At 39.0% G+C, this 19,818-nt stretch overlaps 1 protein-coding gene across 5 annotated transcripts in view; it reads left to right on the forward strand.

Annotated features, from left to right (window-relative positions):
- The window catches only part of LOC132159398 (gastrula zinc finger protein XlCGF52.1-like), a 192,214-nt gene extending 174,184 nt beyond the window's left edge, over nt 1-18,030 (forward strand). For all 5 annotated transcript variants that reach the window (XM_059568899.1, XM_059568897.1, XM_059568898.1 and 2 more), the window contains one exon: nt 16,644-18,030. In XM_059568899.1, coding sequence (XP_059424882.1) covers nt 16,644-17,869 — 1,226 coding nt within the window. In that variant the 3' untranslated portion in view covers nt 17,870-18,030. The remainder of the gene's footprint in view (nt 1-16,643) is intronic.
- The last annotated feature ends 1,788 nt before the right edge of the window (nt 18,031-19,818 follow it).

The following is a 19,818-nucleotide window of genomic DNA, read 5'->3' on the forward strand; positions in this document are numbered from 1 at the left end:
TATTTATATATATATTTGATGCCTATTTTTACCACACAGCACATGTGGGTCTTTCTTCATACATGAAACAATATTTTATAACTTAGGAAGGGAATTATATCTCCTGCAAGAGGATTTTGCAGCATGTATGTGAAAAACAAAAGTTTTATAAAGCATGCACTGCCTAAAAAGCTGTCACACATCTTAGCTGACCACGATCTCACAAAGTTCCTTTATAATTAATGAATCTCTCTATACTGCACAATTAATCTTTCTCTTACATCGTTATAAGATGGTTCTCAAGCTTGCAGAACTGAGCACTGAACTAAAGCACTCCAGTGTTTTAAGCGTCAAGTGGATTCTAACTTAAACGCCTCTTATTGGTCATTGCATTCAATAAATCAACAGACATCTCTGTGATTGGCTGCAGTGCTCAACGCTGTAAAAACATGTTGTAAATTGAAAGCTGTTACGCTCTCCTGAGGGCAAAAACAAATACACACTGGGTAGTTTGCCAGATCTGCTTGGCCAATATTATCATTACAGCTTCAGCTGACGGTGTTCACTCCTGTAAAACCAGGCCTAAAGGGAGTATATTTGGAGATCCATGGCACCAAACTGTTGGGAAGCTTGTTCTCTATCTCTTAAACACACAAAGACATTTAATGCTAGCGACTTTATCAATAAAATAGTTTAAGGAAAGCTGGTCATACACAAACAATTCACATTCACATGCACTTTCTTCCGCTAGCTCCAGAAAGGTCAAATCGAGCTTTAATCCAGTTCAGTTCAATTCAAGTTTATTTGTATAGCACTTTTCACAATGAAACAACTAAAACTTTATTGTCATTCTGCTACATGTGTGTACATATAGTGGAGTGAAATATAGGACCACAAGATAATAATTTACAAATGAATCATCACTGGTCTGTGGCAGGAGCTTGTAGTCAGGGATGAACTGAATAGCTTGCCACAGGGTCAGAGAGCCTTTGCTGTCATTGACAAAGTTATTGTTGATTTTTTTAATAATTTTGTTGTTTTGTCTTCTTGATCTCATGAGACAGACTAGCTCTTGCTGTCTCCTGATCTAAATGCCTCATCTTGGATATTTACCATGGCTTCTGGTTGGTTCCTGTGGTGCTGGTCTCACCATCTGTGCTCTGTTGATGTATCAGTCACTGTTTGAATGTACTCTTGCAGGTCTGTGTGGCCGATGTAAGTGGCCGCCTGTCTGAACATGTCCTGCGGTGCTGAGATAGCATCGTCTGGCTATACTGTGATCTGCGTTTGAACCGGTTTGCCAAGTTGAAGCAGTGGTTGTTTGCTGGATGTAGAATAACAGAGATGTGATCAGTGATGGATCTGCATCCGCTCGGTAGCAGGTTATCCTGTGCAATGTACAGAGTCCTGGGGAAAAAACAACACAAGAGTGTACGGTTTATCTCAGAAGCACGTGAAAAGTTGTGTTCGTTACTATTACAACAGTTCAGAATCATAATTGGTTCAGTTCGATCAATATTCAAATAAAGTGATATATGATTAAGACAGCCAGTGCTCTGATGATGCTGTAATGGTTCACAAGATCCAAACTGTAATTGTCTGTAACTGCTGTTGTCAAAAGTGTTTACAGATGAATTTATCTGTTTTTCAGCTTGTAAAATACTGTAAAATAACCTGATCTGATCTATGATGATTTTAAACCAGTGAACCACATAAACTGTTGAAAAGCAAAGTTTTCTTTAAAAAAAAAAGAGCTTTGTGTAACAGGTATGGAAAGTAATGTTCATTTCATATGTAGAATTACACAAAAACTATTCAAGATGTTTACCTGGATATGTCTGTGTGTGTGTGCACTTTCCCCTTTAAATTTCTGACGGCAGAATTGGTCTTAATTTCCTGTCTTTGCGCCTCCTCTTCCCTTTCGGCGCTGTCTGAACATGGAAGAGGTGGGTTTCTAATTGGCTCTGATCAATCCAATTTCATCTTTGCTTTAAAAATTACTGTTATACTTTTATACTCTATTTAAATCAAATTATTTTACATGCATATTTGATTATTTCTTTATTTTCACTTAGTTTAATCAGTTTTCTGTGGATCAATGCACTTGAAGCATGTGCTAATTGCGTTGCACTTGACATTCATTTAACAGAAAAGACGGGCGAAAACACACTGTAAAAAGACTTGTGTAATGTAATTTATTTTTCCCACTAAAACCTACCATGTCTTTGCTTAACATACTCTCACGTGGAAACAATGAAGAGAAAGCTCTGACTTATCCTATGTGATCCCTGTATACTCAACAGACAAACAGTCAAATAAATCAATTCACATCAGGTCAAATCCATTTCTACGAGTCCATATCAGCAACAGTTGGCCAGTTTACTCGACTCAGTGAACATAACGTAATAAAACCACTTAGGGCTTTACTGAAAGCAGCATCTCATTATTCAGAAACATCTGACCAATCAAATTCACATATTTCAGAGAGCCAGTATAATAGAGAGCAGTGTAAGAAATCAGCTTTATGTTCTACATGTCTATACTTTTCTGCACTAGGCTGAATCCAGCTTCTTATTCACTGCTTCTTATTGATGCTGTCCACTCCACCTTAAAAAATGTGACGCTTTTTCACGCTCAATGTAGGAACTGTTTGGGTTTTTATGTTTTCTCGCGTTTTTAAGGGTCAGTTTTCTTATTGTTTCTGTTTTCAGAATAAAAGAATAATAAATTGGCTATATATAAAAGGCAAACTCTCTATTTTTAGAAAATAATAAACTTGTTCAAAATGTAGCTAAATAACACAAGATATCAATGTAATGATATTATGACTGTAATAATATAAAGGCTTGGATCCAGCCTCTTATGAAGACTTCAGATGACCCAATAGATGACACCTAGAACATCAACTCCGGAGGATTATACTAGATGATCATGTTCTCATCACTTTAAATGCACATTCACTTGGCTAAAATGCATTTATATGTAAATACTGTAGTAGCATACTTTCTGATATCATCTCATACAATAATATTGTGTTGTAACCAGTGGTGGAGATGTCCAAAATTCACTGTGTGGAGCGGACTCTAGCTTAGAAGGGGGGTGTCATAATAATGGTGATGTTAGATGCCCTTTCGGATGTGTTTAATTATAAAACCCTTTTTAATCTATTATAACATTAAACTTATTTCATGTTTTATCTAAACATTTAAGACAGCACCTCCAATTCTAGCCAAATTGAAGATACTTTTTGTGTGAATTTGCATGTTATAATGTAAGCATCATTAATGACTTGTGTTTAATGAAAAAAAAGATTGATTAGTCGTATTATGCTATTTTAAAGATCATTATTTTGTGTATTTGGTGTAACAGAATATGTTGACATGCTTTAATGTTCACAAAACACATTGTTTTTCAAATACTGTACATTATTGTAGGTCCTCTTTTAAATGAGTTTTCTGACAAGCACAGTCTGCTCTGATTGGCCAACTGACCCAGTGCATTGTGATTGGTCGAAAACTGCAAGCACTTGTCATAAATGTAACACCCCTTTCTAAAATCGTGAGCTTCATCTTTCAAAATAAATGTAAAGACAGTTAATAACAGAGTTGCGTTACAGACACAGTGATGAAGCTCGTATGTGTTTTCTGTACACAAGCCACCGACGGTTAAGACAGCTGACTCCACTGTGTGACCGTCTCTCTCTCACACGCACACACACACACACACACACACACACACACATGATGCGATACTTTACACGACGCAAAACTCCACATTTGAACAGTCAACAGCAAATATTTAAACTATAAAGAAAACATACAGTAGCTGATTCAGAAGAGCCAGATTGTCATAGCAGGGTCAGCATTGACCCATTTTGTTTTAGAAATAGCCTTTGCACAGCCAGCCTTATAGGCTACTCTTCTAGGTGCACAAAACTGTCATCCATAAATGCCTTGCACAAATCCGAACATCTGGGTTGTGCTGTTCTGTTGTAAATCTTAACAATGATTCCTCATTGCATCTACTTTCAGAAGGCCAGATGAAGTGCTTCTGCTTTCACCCAGAAACAAACAGCATCTCCCTGACATGACTGCTTCAACACTAACTGTGGTTACTGAAACCATGCCTGCTTTCTTTGCATGAACATTTGGGTGACATTATGCAAATATTTCCACATCATGATGTAGACATGTGGGGGGTGTTTGAATGAGGGGCTTTAACCCGATCTGGATCAGCCTTCTCTTTTAGATAGAATAAATCCTTTTGTGGGATACTTGAAGCTTTTTAACTCTGAGGATCTTATACATGCACAAATAGCTTCATGACACACTCAAGAAAAGGAAAAATAGAAATCGCCTCATATGACCCCTTTAAATAATCTACAAATCATGTCTCTCTGTCTGTTTTGAGGGCTTAGCTAAACTGGCCAATTAGAAACGATTTGCGCTGCAAAATCATCACAACACATGCATATAATGAAACGCGCTGCAAAATCATCACAACACATTCATGTAACGAAACGCGCTGCAAAATCATCACAACACATGCATGTAACGAAACGCGCTGCAAAATCATCACAACACATGCATATAACGAAACGCGCTGCAAAATCATCACAACACACGCATATAATGAAACGCGCTGCAAAATCATCACAACACACGCATATAATGAAACGCGCTGCAAAATCATCAACACACGTATATAATGAAACGCGCTGCAAAATCATCAACACACGTATATAATGAAACGCGCTGCAAAATCATCACAACACACGCATATAATGAAACGCGTTGCAAAATCATCACAACACACGCATATAATGAAACGTGCTGCAAAATCATCACAACACACGCATATAATGAAACGCGCTGCAAAATCATCAACACACGTATATAACGAAACGCGCTGCAAAATCATCACAACACACGCATATATTGAAACGCGCTGCAAAATCATCACAACACATGCATATAACGAAACGCGCTGCAAAATCATCACAACACACGCATATAATGAAACGCGCTGCAAAATCATCACAACACATATATAACGAAACACGCTGCAAAATCATCACAACACATGTATATAATGAAACGCGCTGCAAAATCATCACAACACGTATATAACGAAACGCGCTGCAAAATCATCATAACACATGTATATAACGAAACGCACTGCAAATCATCACAACGCAGCACACGCATATAACGAAACGCGCTGCAAAATCATCATAACACATGTATATAACAAAACGCGCTGCAAAATCATCACAACATATGCATATAACGAAACACGCTACAAAATCTCACAACACATGCATATAACGAAACGCGCTGCAAATTCATCACAACACGTATATAACGAAACGCGCTGCAAAATCATCACAACACATGCATATAACGAAACACGCTGCAAATCATCACAATACATGCATATAACGAAACACGCTGCAAATCATCACAACATATGCATATAACGAAACACGCTACAAAATCTCACAACATATGCATATAACGAAACGCGCTGCAAATTCATCACAACATGCATATAACGAAACACGCTGCAAATCATCACAACACATGCATATAACAAAACACGCTGCAAATCATCACAACACATGCATATAACGAAACACGCTACAAATCCTTCACAACACATGCAAATTAAGCAACGCTGCAAATCCTGTTAGAAATAACACTGACCACAATGGAAATGTTTCAAGGAGACCCCAAAAAATGTCGGACCCGGCTGGGATTTGCTTATTATGCAGTGGCTGGTCAGTGGAGTTGTTGGTGAACTGAAAGGTAAGTGTTTTTTTTTTTTTTTTTACACCCTAATTGCATGATTCCTTTATCTTTTGGATATTATTAGCCCAAATAAGTTGAATAATTACATGATTAAATGTAAAACGTTACTTAAGATTGCTAACTTTAATATCCTCAGCTAAATATAATTTCAAGGTTAATGAAAATAAATTTGCAATGCTTCATTAATTGTTTTTTAATGTGGATGTGTTGTGGTGATTTGCAGCGCGTTTCGTTATATGCATGTGTTGTGGTGATTTGCAGCGTGTTTCGTTATGTGCATGTGTTGTGGTGATTTGCAGCGCGTTTCGTTATATGCATGTGTTGTGGTGATTTGCAGCGTGTTTCGTTATATGCATGCGTTGTGAGATTTTACGGCGCGTTTCGTTATATGCATGTGTTGTGATGATTAACCTTGTGCTAAAACCATTTTATTATGTACAGTCGTGGCCAAAAGTTTTGAGAATTTCATAAATATTGGAAATTGGAAAAGTTGCTGCTTTAGTTTTTATAATAGCAGTTTGCATATACTCCAGAATGTTATGAAGAGTGATCAGATATGCCGCGTTTCCACCGAAATTACCCGGAACATTTTTACCAGGAACTTTTTTTCCCAGGAACTTTTTCCCCCCCAGACCTGTTGCTTTCTGCGTTTCCACCACGGTGTAAAGTACCGGGAAGATTAGGCAAATAGACTGGTGACGTAGGTCTGCGCGCGTTTCTCAATACAAAGTACGCTGATTTTGGACGTGCATTCTCGGTAGTGCGGACTTTGTGCATTCGACTCGGAAGTGTGATGTCCACGACGACGCAAATCCAGTAAATCTGCAAACAGCAGCGTACTTGATAACTTCAGTCAGCTCGCCTTGGCTACTGCAATTTTTCCTCACTGTACATTTACAATAAAACGAAATAGGATATCAAATACCACTGCCTCCTTTCTTTTTCATTTAAACATAACAGCTGCAGAAATGTTCTTAGTTCAGGGATATGTGTATATATACAGCCATTACAATTAAACGAAATATTATATAGATTTGCCTTTTTTATTTTCATTTTAACATATAGATAAATTGAATACAGACCAAAGATAACCTGTTAGATTTACCCAAAATGAATTATATTTTATGTTTAACCACTAAAGAGACATCAGAGCCAGCGGCACACATCAGAAGGTCTAGCCGAGGAGAGGCTGCTCTCGGCGGATACATGAGGACTGAGCTCCCGCTGATCGCGTGGAGCTGACTGTCTCTGAGATCGGCGAAACACATTTTTAAATAGACGCTGTCTTTATAAATAAACCACAGATTTGAGTTTTAAACAACTACATTCTCGCCTGAAATACTTTTAAAATTACATTTCATGACACAATAAAACAGTAATATTTTGAACATGATCCGAATAAATGGTGGTTGAACTCAATCAATGCTGCGTGAACTCAACTCGCTTTGGCTACTGCAATTTTCCTCTCAGTATATTTACAATAAAACGAAATAGGATATCAAATACCACTGCCTCCTTTCGTTTTCATTTAAACATAATAACAGCTGCAGAAATGTTCTTAGTTCAAGGATATGTGTATATATACAGCCATTACAATGAAACGAAATATTATATAGATGTGCCTTTTTTATTTTCATTTTAACATATAGATAAATTGAATACAGACCAAAGAAAACCTGTTAGATTTACCCCGCAGCTGAATTATATTTTATTTTTAACCACTAAAGAGACATCAGAGCCAGCGGCACATATCAGAAGGTCTAGCCGAGGAGAGGCTGCTCTCGGCGGATACATGAGGACTGATCTCTCGCTGATCGCGTGGAGCTGACTGTCTCTGAGATCGGCGAAACACATTTTTAAATAGACGCTGTCTTTACAAATAAACCACAGATTTGAGTTTTAAACAACTACATTCTCGCCTGAAATACTTTTAAAATTACATTTCATGACACAATAACAGTAATATTTAGAAAATGTTGATCCGAATAAATGGTGGTTGAACTCAACCAATGCTGCGTGAACTCAACCAATCAGGATGTTTAGCGGCCAAGTCCCGCCCCCGAAAGTTCCGGAACTTTGAAAAAGTACCACCTCGCCAGCGGGGACTTTCTGAGGGGCATTTTTTTACCCGGAACTTTATTTAGTTCCTGGTTCCTGCGGTGGAAACACACCGAGTACCAGGCCAAAGTCCCTAGTTCCTGGGTAAAGTTCCTGCGGTGGAAACGGGGCAATAGTCCTTCTTTGCCATGAAAATTAACTTAATCCCCAAAAACCTTTCCACTTCATTTCATTGCTGTCATTAAAGGACCTGCTGAGATCATTTCAGTAATCGTCTTGTTAACTCAGGTGAGAATGTTGACGAGCACAAGGCTGGAGATCATTATGTCAGGCTGATTGGGTTAGAATGGCAGACTTGACATGTTAAAAGGAGGGTGATGCTTGAAATCATTGTTCTTCCATTGTTAACCATGGTGACCTGCAAAGAAACGCGTGCAGCCATCATTGCGTTGCATAAAAATGGCTTCACAGGCAAGGATATTGTGGCTACTAAGATTGCACCTAAATCAACAATTTATAGAATCATCAAGAACTTCAAGGAAAGAGGTTCAATTCTTGTAAAGAAGGCTTCAGGGCGTCCAAGAAAGTCCAGCAAGTGCCAGGATCGTCTCCTAAAGAGGATTCAGCTGCGGGATCGGAGTGCCACCAGTGCAGAGCTTGCTCAGGAATGGCAGCAGGCAGGTCTGAGCGCATCTGCACGCACAGTGAGGCCAAGACTTCTGGAACATGGCCTGGTGTCAAGAAGGGCAGCAAAGAAGCCTCTTCTCTCCAAAAAAAAACATCAGGGACAGATTGATCTTCTGCAGGAAGTATAGTGAATGGACTGCTGAGGACTGGGGCAAAGTCATATTCTCTGATGAAGCCCATTTCCGATTCTTTGGGGCATCTGGAAAAAGGCTTGTCCGGAGAAGAAAAGGTGAGCGCTACCATCAGTCCTGTGTCATGCCAACAGTAAAGCATCCTGACACCATTCATGTGTGGGGTTGCTTCTCATCCAAGGGAGTGGGCTCACTCACAATTCTGCCCAAAAACACAGCCATGAATAAAGAATGGTACCAAAACACCCTCCAACAGCAACTTCTTCCAACAATCCAACAACAGTTTGGTGAAGAACAATGCATTTTCCAGCACGATGGAGCACCGTGCCATAAGGCAAAAGTGATAACTAAGTGGCTCGGGGACCACAATGTTGAAATTTTGGGTCCATGGCCTGGAAACTCCCCAGATCTTAATCCCATTGAGAACTTGTGGTCAATCCTCAAGAGGCGGGTGGACAAACAAAAACCCACTAATTCTGACAAACTCCAAGAAGTGATTATGAAAGAATGGGTTGCTATCAGTCAGGATTTGGCCCAGAAGTTGATTGAGAGCATGCCCAGTCGAATTGCAGAGGTCCTGAAAAAGAAGGGCCAACACTGCAAATACTGACTCTTTGCATAAATGTCATGTAATTGTCGATAAAAGCCTTTGAAACGTATGAAGTGCTTGTAATTATATTTCAGTACATCACAGAAACAACTGAAACAAAGATCTAAAAGCAGTTTAGCAGCAAACTTTTTGAAAACTAATATTTATGTAATTCTCAAAACTTTTGGCCACGACTGTACTTTCCAGTTTCAGTTTTCAATCCGATGAAGTGTTTACATGTCCTCTCGCTCGGATTATAAAAGGTATTACAATCCGACCAACATTTTTGTCAGATCTGGCCAATTCAATCCGACTGACATATTTACATGTGACTTTTTTATTCTGATTCTGCTTAATCTGATCAGATTAGTAGGGTCCATGTAAACGCAGCTAATGAGAGCGCAGTAGTTGTTTGAGATTTAGAGTGAGATTAATGGAAATCTGAATGAAAGACTATAATTATTTATTTACAACATTTTCAAATTTCAGTTATAAACACACTGATTCACATATCCAAAAATGTTCCCCAGTTCAACAACATAAGGCATTATTGAGTACGTAGTGGATGATGACCTGGTGGTGAATAAACGGAGGTTCAGATCATGACAGGCACATTAAACTGATAAAAAGTGACAGTAAAAACTTTTACATTGTTAGACAAAGATCATGTTTAATAAAAATGCTGCTCTTTTAAAAGCTCTTTCAAAGTTACCTGAAAAATATATATTACTGTTTCCAAAAATGAAGCAGCACAACTGTCTTTGAGATGATAAAAAAAACTGAATTTAAATATATTTATAATATATAAAATATAAATATAATTTTAGGTCCATGAAATGTCAAAAATTTGGGAGTTCTCTTTAAATTTCTCAACAAAGATTTTAAAGTATATCTTCACCCCACACATGACTGGCTGGCTGTCTGCATCAGTGCCTGTTTCGTCCTTGTTTTCCGGTGATGTGATGTTGTATAGTTCTTTTGTCATTTTAATTTTAATTTGGCTTATTTTTTGATGATCTACTGTTGATTTCGCCTCGCGTCGCGTCGATGACGTCATCACCTGCGCGCTCACAACAGCCAGCTTCAAGTCTCGTGAGGAGAGCAGTTCGCAGTAGAGGTCTTCACAGTGCACCCGAGACCCGTCGACCCCGGACCCGACCCGGGACCCGTACGGGTTCGGGTCTATATTTTAAATCATCAGCCGGGTCCGGGTCGGGTCCGAAACTATTACCTCGGGTCCCGGGTCTGTTTAACATTGTGTGTAATACCCGTGCGATCGGAATCATCGGACTCGGAGAACATCCGGCCGTGATCAAAGACTGCTTGTGTTTTTTGTAACTTGCAACTTGTAAAATTAGGAAAAGAAAAGAGTGAGCCAAAAAAAGTGATCGATCTCTCTCTCTCTCTCTCTGCTTTTAGAAGCAGAGCGCGCACGGTATTAATGCTTAAAGACTTGACACACTCATATTTAATATATTTCAAATCAGCAACACAATCTGAGGTGAACTGTCACATTAATGTTTTCTATGACGCTCAAATTGCGTTAAAGCATTTTAGGTTGATACAGCTAGCACGCATGTGCAGTCTCGATCGCGTTTCATGTTTATATGGCAACCAGTGAGGGACACTTCGACCGCCAAACCGCGTTTTACATTTTCTCCCATTTTTATAATATTATAAATAAACCGTTTAATCTTAAAGTTTTAGTGGTTAGATTCAGACTCGATGCAGAGCAGAGAGCACAGAGATCAGATGATAGCAAATAAATAACGTCAGCAGCCATGGCATTGTACGAGCTATCGTTATTATAGTTCAAAAGGGCAAAGAGTCGAAGTTATTATGCGAGTTAACTCGAGTCAGAATGTACATGTGCACAGTAGGATTTGTCATCCGTCACCGTGACATCAAGTGGATTTTTAAGCTGAAATAATGAGTGGATTCAGCTTGGACTTGGAATAACGAGAGGAATAACATGAATAACTTTCTTGTCGGAGGATTAATGCATCACAGGCAGGTACAAGGAAGAGATACTACGCCTCTTTAAATTAGGTAAGACAAAAAGCTTTATTTTTCGCAACAGGTTTATTGACTTGTAATAGTAATTTAAGGTGGAATATGTGAACGTCGGGTCCAGTCGGGTCTGTGTCTTCCCGGCGGGTTCGGGTCCAGATTTTAAATAATATACGGGTCCGGGTCGGGTCCTGGTAGGCATTTCTCGGATCTACACGGGTCCGGGTCCAGTTTTTGAAATATTAGACGGGTCCGGGTCGGTTCGGTGTAGTACATTACGGGTCTCTTTCGGGTTCGGGCACGAATTTTTGGACCCGTGAAGACCTCTAGTTCGCAGTACTTTACGTGTTGTACACTGTAAAGCACACTTAACAGTTTATTTAAGCAACATTCAAAGAGGTAATTTCTGATTTGTTTTCTTTTTGCGTCTACTGAGTGCTGACTAAAACATTTCTCAAAAAAATGATCAGAATGATGATGGGAAAATGATCAGATCGGAGAGATTTTGCGTCTGGACTGATAACATCTGGTACTGCTCTTTATTATTAAATGGTTTATAGTTTTTTAGTTTTTGGATATACTGGAAATATAATCGTATTATTTTTTAATAGAGCAGTTTTTTAGTCCTTCAGCAAATAATCCGTTTCTATCAGCAAACACTCAGTGATATGATCAGCTGCTGATCCTGAATGTCTTGTTAAATGAGTGTTTATAGTCTGAGACTCATCAATATTATCAGCAGATGAAAATCCTCTTTATTTCATGATCCTGTTTTCACCTCATTCATTATGCTGATGACTTCAGATCTGTTAACTGCCACATTAAGCTAATTGTATTGCTTTCAATAGGCTTAAGCAAATGACATGATCAGCTATTGTGACATTATTTGCGTTTATTTATTAGCGTTTATTCATTAGTCGGTGATCAAACATGTTTTATATAAAACATAAAACACTCAAATTATTGGTTTATTTGTTTCTTAATTTTAAATATATTTTTTCTAGATTTAATATTTCGTTGTTTTTATTCTTTACATTGTTTATATTTGATTTGGTATATAATATTTTCTGTAGGTTATATCTTATTGTTTTTATATTGCCTTGTTTATCAATTAATTTAGGAACGAAACATCTGGCTAAAATCCAAATAAAAAGAGACAAAAACAGGACTAGGTTTGTGCTTTTATTTTATGTTTTTGCTCAGAAGTTTTTCGTCAGCTGTGCTGCTAGCTTAAATGTGCTATATAAATTGAATTTATTTGAAATTTGAGTAGAATTTGCGAGTTAGTATAAAACGCTGTAAAATTCATTGACAGAACTTTTCTAGATACGTAGATGATAGGTAAATATAAATGCTTAAAATTTATGAATTAATATAAAAAGTAACTGATTTATTATTGATTTTGACAGATCAGCTCCTCCTACAACAGTCACGCCTGCAGTTAAGCTCCTCCTACAACAGTCACGCCTGCAGTTAAGCTCCTCCTACAACAGTCACGCCTGCAGTTAAGCTCCTCCTACAACAGTCACGCCTGCAGTTAAGCTCCTCCTACAACAGTCACACTTGCAGTGAAGCTACTCCCTCAACAAGCACACGTTCAGTGAAGCTCCTCCCACTGCAGTTCATCAATAAATGCTGGAATATTCCCATCAGTCTACAAGTGAAGACGAGCATCAAAGCATCAAGAAGAAGTGAAATCTGCAGAGACAGAGTTTATTGAAGAACAGAGAGAACACGAGAGATCTACACTGAAGAACAAACAGGTTGGTGTTTATTATTCATCCTTCATAAGGTTAAAGAACAATAAGGTTATAAAGCTTGAAGCTGTGTTATATTGGTTTCAGTATAGTGATGGAGACACTATATTGTTATAAAGCACTGTCCTTTGGATGAGACATTAAACAGAGGTCAGGGTTGTGCCGATAGACGATAGTATCCCAGCTGCTCCCAATTGAGCTGGATGGCGCCTTGCATCATCAATCATAACTGTTTCTTTGAAGGAGTTATGGTTGATGTGCCTAACTGGATGGTAATATTGTGATGAAGGGATGGGTTGTTTGAAACCACAAGCAGTTCTGTCTTGGCAAGATTGAGTTGATGGTGATGGTCATTCATCCAACAAGAAAGGTTTGTTAGACATGCTGAAATATGAGCAGCTATTGTCGGATCATCAGGAAGGAATTAGAGGTACTGTAGAGTTGAGTGTCATCAGCATAGCAGTGATATGAAGAGCCATGTTTTTGAATAACAGAGACTAGTTGATGCCATGTAGATAAAGAAGAGAATTGGTCCAAGAACTGAGCCCTGAGGCTCCACAGTAGCTAGATGTTGTGACTTGGACACCTCACCCCTCCGAGATTACCTTGACAGACTTCTCTGAGTGGTTATGATGGAACCACTGGAGTGCGGTTCCTGAGATGCCCTTTGCCAATAATAATAATAACAACATTTTGTTACTTTTATATAGTGCTTTTCTGGGAACTGAAAGCACTTTACATGGTAGGGAAATCTCTTCCACCACCACCAATGTGCAGCATCCACCTGGATGATGGGATGGCAGCCATAGTGTGCCAGATCAACTACCACACACTAGTTTATTGGTGGAGAGAGAGAGAGAGAGTAAAGAAGCCAATCAGTATATGGTGATGATTAGGATGCCATGATGATGGACTTGCCAAAATGAATTTAGCCAAAATGCTGGGGTAACAACCCTGATCTTTTTCGAAGGACATCCTGGGATTTTTAATGACCTCAGTTTATTTAATTTTTTAAATAATTTTCTCATACTGAAAAATAGCATTAATTTAAATCTACACCCTTGCCTCATTTACTATACAAAGATTTTTGAATACAAAAATTAGCCTGATCCATGAACTAAACCATAATAAATGCGCTACAATGGCAAGGGGAAATATTGGTTTAATTAAACTATATGTGTTTGAACAACAAATAAGATGGTATGCTCAACGTAAGCTAAGAGACTGATGGCTATCTTTGTGAAGTGACATTATCCCTGAAACAAACAAGCGCAAACATATAATGACTGATAAAACTATGTTTTTACTGGCAGACAACTACAGTGGAATATTGTAATATTCATTCAATTAACTTACTTGACAACTTTGTGTCCTCAAAATGCCTTAAAGGCACAATATGTAATTTTTCTGCTTTAAAAATAGCAGATATCACTATATCTATGTTATATATATTTTTTGTGAAGTGAAGTGACATTCAGCCAAGTATGGTGACCCATACTCAGAATTTGTGCTCTGCATTTAACCCATCCGAAATGCATACACACAGAGCAGTGAACACACACACACACTGTGAGCACACACCCGGAGCAGTGGGCAGCCATTTATGCTGCGGCGCCCGGGGAGCAGTTGGGGGTTCGATGCCTTGCTCAAGGGCACCTAAGTCGTGGTATTGAGGGTGGAGAGAGAACTGTACATGCACTCCTCCCACCCACAATTCCAGCCGGCCCAGGACTCGAACTCACAACCTTTCGATTGGGAGTCCGACTCTCTAACCATTAGGCCACGACTTCCCTGTCATTGTGTACTTACATTATCCCGACAGTTTCCACAAACTTTAAAATCCGGAGAAAATTATAGTTTAATTAGAAGACACGGCACGTTTCTTTATTTCCGTTTTGTCGCCCGTCTATGGCGTCATATAAACTTTGACCCCTCTAGTTTATCTAACTTCCTGCGGAACCGCCAAATACAAAGGTGAACCGAAGCAAAGATGAGACGAAGAAAAAGTAGTAGCTAGCCTTGATCGAGACTATTATATTTTATATTTATATTGTTTATATATGTATTTATACCTCAATCAATAACTTCTGCACGTTCTGTGAAGCGCAAACGTACGGGTGAAATAAATGACCTGAGAAGGTTTTGGGACAAGAGAAGCAACAAGACATGGGTAAATATTGGAGTTGCATTTCCAAGAAAAAGAGAGCTTCATGACAAGCTGAAACTACAGAGAGATGCTTGCATTCTAATAAACAGGTATGCATCCATTCAGCGAACTATATCTATCCGTATATTTTGTGAAACGATGATGTCTTGTGTAAAACGCAGACGGACTAGCTCCCATGTAGAGTAAAATGTAAATCTACATGTGTTCTTTATCTAGCTGGATAAAGTAGCTTCAAATGCAGTTCACTATCTTGTTCGATATCATAGTATAAACGTAGCCTAATTATAATTATTAACGAAAGGCAACCGTGTTTTTTTTAACATATATTACTACTAGCTAGAAGGAATATTGATTTGATAGGGGTCTGATAATTCATATATCTCTCCGTTCGAAAATACGTGATTGTCAAAATACTAAGGCCGGTGACACACTTGCTGCGTGGCGTCTCTGCTGCTGCTGTAGGTGACATAGAGGGAGACCGCCGACAGACCAGGCTATTGTCTTCATGACAACAATATCTATACTTCAGGTTGAACATAAATATAAAGCCTACTGATAAAGGACACCGTCAACAGTATTGACGGCAAAATAGACTATGTTTGACAGGTGCAATATTTGAAAATCGATAATTATTTATTTATTTTTTAAATTACATTTGTATCTGAATTTATGTCAACCTATAGACTTTCAAACATCAAAATGTCATGAATTAATATGTATTTGTGTACAAAATTACATATAAACATATTTTCCTATTATATTTTGCCTGGAAACGCTTCCAACACGCGTGCGTGTCGCGTGAAAAATAGGCGTCGGTTCTATTTCTAGCATGTACACGTTTTCCGCGCGGCTCGAGCCGCGCCTGAGACACGCGTCTCACGCAGGCAGTCTGCAAGCTCTAACCTATTAACATGGGAGCCGAATTAAAAACGGACACGCCACGCAGCTGAGACGCTTGCGCCACGCATCCAGTGTGTTGCCGGCCTCAGTTAAAATGAGTGAGGAATGTGGGGAGCGACAGAGCGCGTGTTCCAATGAACAACAACTCCCATGAGCCTACGCTCTTTTCCGACGTCATCAAAGTACGTCTCATGTTATTGTTTTGATTGAGTGACCCCTGGTGGCCAAAAATTCCATACTGCACGTTTAAAGACTCAAACGCAGCAGAGTTTGTGATTCTTATCCACACCCGCGAAAGCTACAAGTAGTTTTGTCAGATTTTGATTTGTTGTAATATAAAAAATGTATAGATCTGTGCAATAATATAGTTGGAGCAGTAAATAAGAAGTCTTTCCATAAACTTGTGGAGTTGATTTCATATACTTAATATTTCTCACTACAGAAACATGGGATTTGTGACTATCATGTTTTAAACATAAGAGGAAGATCAATGTACCTCATTCATGGAAAGAATCTGTGATTTACTGAACATTAAACATTTTACTTTAATTTCAGAGTTGACAGAAGAAAATAAGGAGGATAAAGAAATGCCTGAAGAGGAGGAAAAACATCATGTCAAAACTGGAGAAAAACCTTTGGATCGCTCTCAAACCAAACAGAAAGATTTAAAGAAAATAAGAGATGAGAAATCATTCACCTGCCCTCAGTGTGGAGAGAGTTTGACAAACAAACAGAGTCTTGAGATTCACATGAGAGTTCATGCAGGAGAGAAATTGTTCACATGTAAACAATGTGGAAAACCATTTATGTGGGCTTCAGCCCTGAAGAGTCACCTGATAGTTCATTTAAAGGAGAAACCACATTCATGTCCTATATGTGGAAATAGTTTTTCACTACTGAATAATTTAAAAGCTCATCAGAAAATACACACTGGTGTGAGAGATCATATGTGCTTTGAGTGTGAGAAGACTTTTATTACAGCTTCACATTTGAAACGGCACCAGAGGATCCACACTGGAGAGAAACCTTACAAGTGTTCACACTGCGACAAGAGATTTAGTCATTCAGAATCCCGAAAAGGACATGAGAGGATTCACACCGGAGAGAGACCTTACATGTGTAATCAGTGTGGTATGAGTTTCAAACAAAAAGCTCAACTTAAGGTGCACATGGGAGTTCACACTGGAGAGAAACCGTTCACATGTGATCAGTGCGGGAAGAGTTTTGCACAATCAGCAAAGCTGAAAAGACACATGAATGTCCACACTGGAGAGAAACTGCATAAATGTGATCAATGCGGAAAAACATTTTTGTGGGATTCAGGCCTGAGGAGTCACCTGAATGCCCATTTAAAGGAGAAACCACATTCATGTTCTTTGTGTGGAAAGAGATTTTCGCATCTGCAGAATTTAAAACTACATCAGAAGAGACACATGGCTGTGAAAGAATATATGTGCTTTGAGTGTGAGAAGACTTTTGTTTCATCTACAGAACTGAAACAGCACGAGAGGATCCACACTGGAGAGAAACCTTACAAGTGTTCACACTGTGACCAGAGATTCAATCACTCAGAAACCCTGAAAAGACATGAGAAGATCCACACTGGAGAGAAACCTTACACATGTGATCATTGTGGGAAGAGTTTTAGACATAAAGATCAGCTTAAGGTGCACATAAGGGTTCATACGGGAGAGAAACCATATCACTGCACTGCATGTGAGAAGAATTTCGCTCAATCAAGTTCTTTACACAAGCATACAAAAAACATTCACAGTAAATAGATTATCTTCAGATCTACCATTCTCAGGTCTGACACCACATCATCACCTTCGTTACACAATAATGTGTTGATCTATACATTTGCTTCTGTACAAATCAGTCCTAATCAGCATAACAATTGACAGAGAAAATAAACATCATCTCTTAATTTCTAAACTGCAAATGTATCACGTCTTGTTTGTTTGCTCCTCTATGAAGGGGAGGTATTTTTATTTTATTTTATTTGTACAGCGCAGGATGCAATGCAGTGGGAAAAACTGATTTCCAGAGTTATGAGGTTTTCGTTTCTGAGATGTTTGGTTTCAGTGGGAACAGCATACATTAATATTCATGGTTTCCCGGACATGCATGTGGAACTGAGCATTTGATTTCATGCAGGTTAGTTTCAGCAGGTTTAAGAGAACATTTCAAAAACAAGTACACTCACCTAAAGGATTATTAGGAACACCATATTAATACTTTGTTTGACCCCCTTTTGCTTACAGGACTTTCTTAATTCTGGGTGGCATTGATTCAACCAGGTGCTGAAAGCATTCTTTAGAAATGTTGGCCCATATTGATAGGATAGCATCTTGCAGTTGATGGAGATTTGTGGGATGCACATCCAGGGCACGAAGCTCCCGTTCCACCACATCCCAAAGATGCTCTATTGGGTTGAGATCTGGTGACTGTGGGGGCCATTTTAGTACAGTGAACTCATTGTCATATTCAAGAAACCAATTTGAAATGATTCGAGCTTTGTTACATGGTGCATTATCCTGCTGGAAGTAGCCATAAGAAGATGGGTACATGGTGGTCATGGATGGACATTGTCAGAAACAATGCTCAGGTAGGCCGTGGCATTTAAACGATGCCCAATTGGCACTAAGGGGCCTAAAGTGTACCAAGAAAACATCCCCGCACCATTACACCACCACCACCAGCCTGCACAGTGGTAACAAGGCATGATAGATCCATGTTCTCTTTCTGTTTACCCTAAATACTGACTCTACCATCTGAATGTCTCAACAGAAATCAAGACTCATCAGACCAGGCAATATTTTTGGTCCAATTTTGGTGAGCTCATGCAAATTGTAGCCTCTTTTTCCTATTTGTAGTGGAGATGAGTGGTACCCGGTGGGGTCTTCTGCCGTTGTAGCCCATCCGCCTCAAGATGGTGCGTGTTGTGGCTTCACAAATGCTTTGCTGCATACCTCGGTTGTAACGAGTGGTTTATTTCAGGCAAAGTTGCTCTTCTATCAGCTTGAATCGGCCCATTCTCCTCTGACCTCTAGCATCAACAAGGCTTTTTCCCCACAGGACTGCCGCATACTGGATGTTTTTCCCTTTTCACACCATTCTTTGTAAACCCTAGAAATGGTTATGCATGAAAATCCCAGTAACTTAGCATACTGAGCAGATTGTGAAATACCGGCCCGTCTGGCACCAGCAACCATGCCACACTCAAAATTGCTTAAATCACCTTTCTTTCCCATTCTGACATTCAGTTTGGAGTTCACGAGATTGTCTTGACCAGGACCACACCCATAAATGCATCAAAGCAACTGCCATGTCATTTGTTGATTTGATAATTGCATTAATGAGAAATTGAACAGGTGTTCCTAATAATCCTTTAGGTGAGTGTACCCTAACCCTAACCCTAACCCTAGTTCCACAGACTTATGCCTAAACTTGTTCATCATTTCACAACAGTTTTAATGTCCTTATGGGTAACACTTTACAATGCAGGTAACTTTTCATTTATGCTTAACAGATAATCACAAGTTGATGTATCACTCAAACCATTTATTAATGATTACTACATTAGCAACTAAGTCCCAATCCCAATTCTACCCCTTAGCCCTTCGGCCTCTCAACTGAGACTGCACTGCTATTGGTTACTGAAGCCCTACGACTAGCAAGAACTGCTTCCAAATCCTCAGTACTCATCTTGCTGGATCTGTCTGCTGCT

The sequence above is a fragment of the Carassius carassius genome, chromosome 16 (assembly GCF_963082965.1).
Source record: "Carassius carassius chromosome 16, fCarCar2.1, whole genome shotgun sequence".
Lineage (NCBI taxonomy): Eukaryota > Metazoa > Chordata > Actinopteri > Cypriniformes > Cyprinidae > Carassius > Carassius carassius.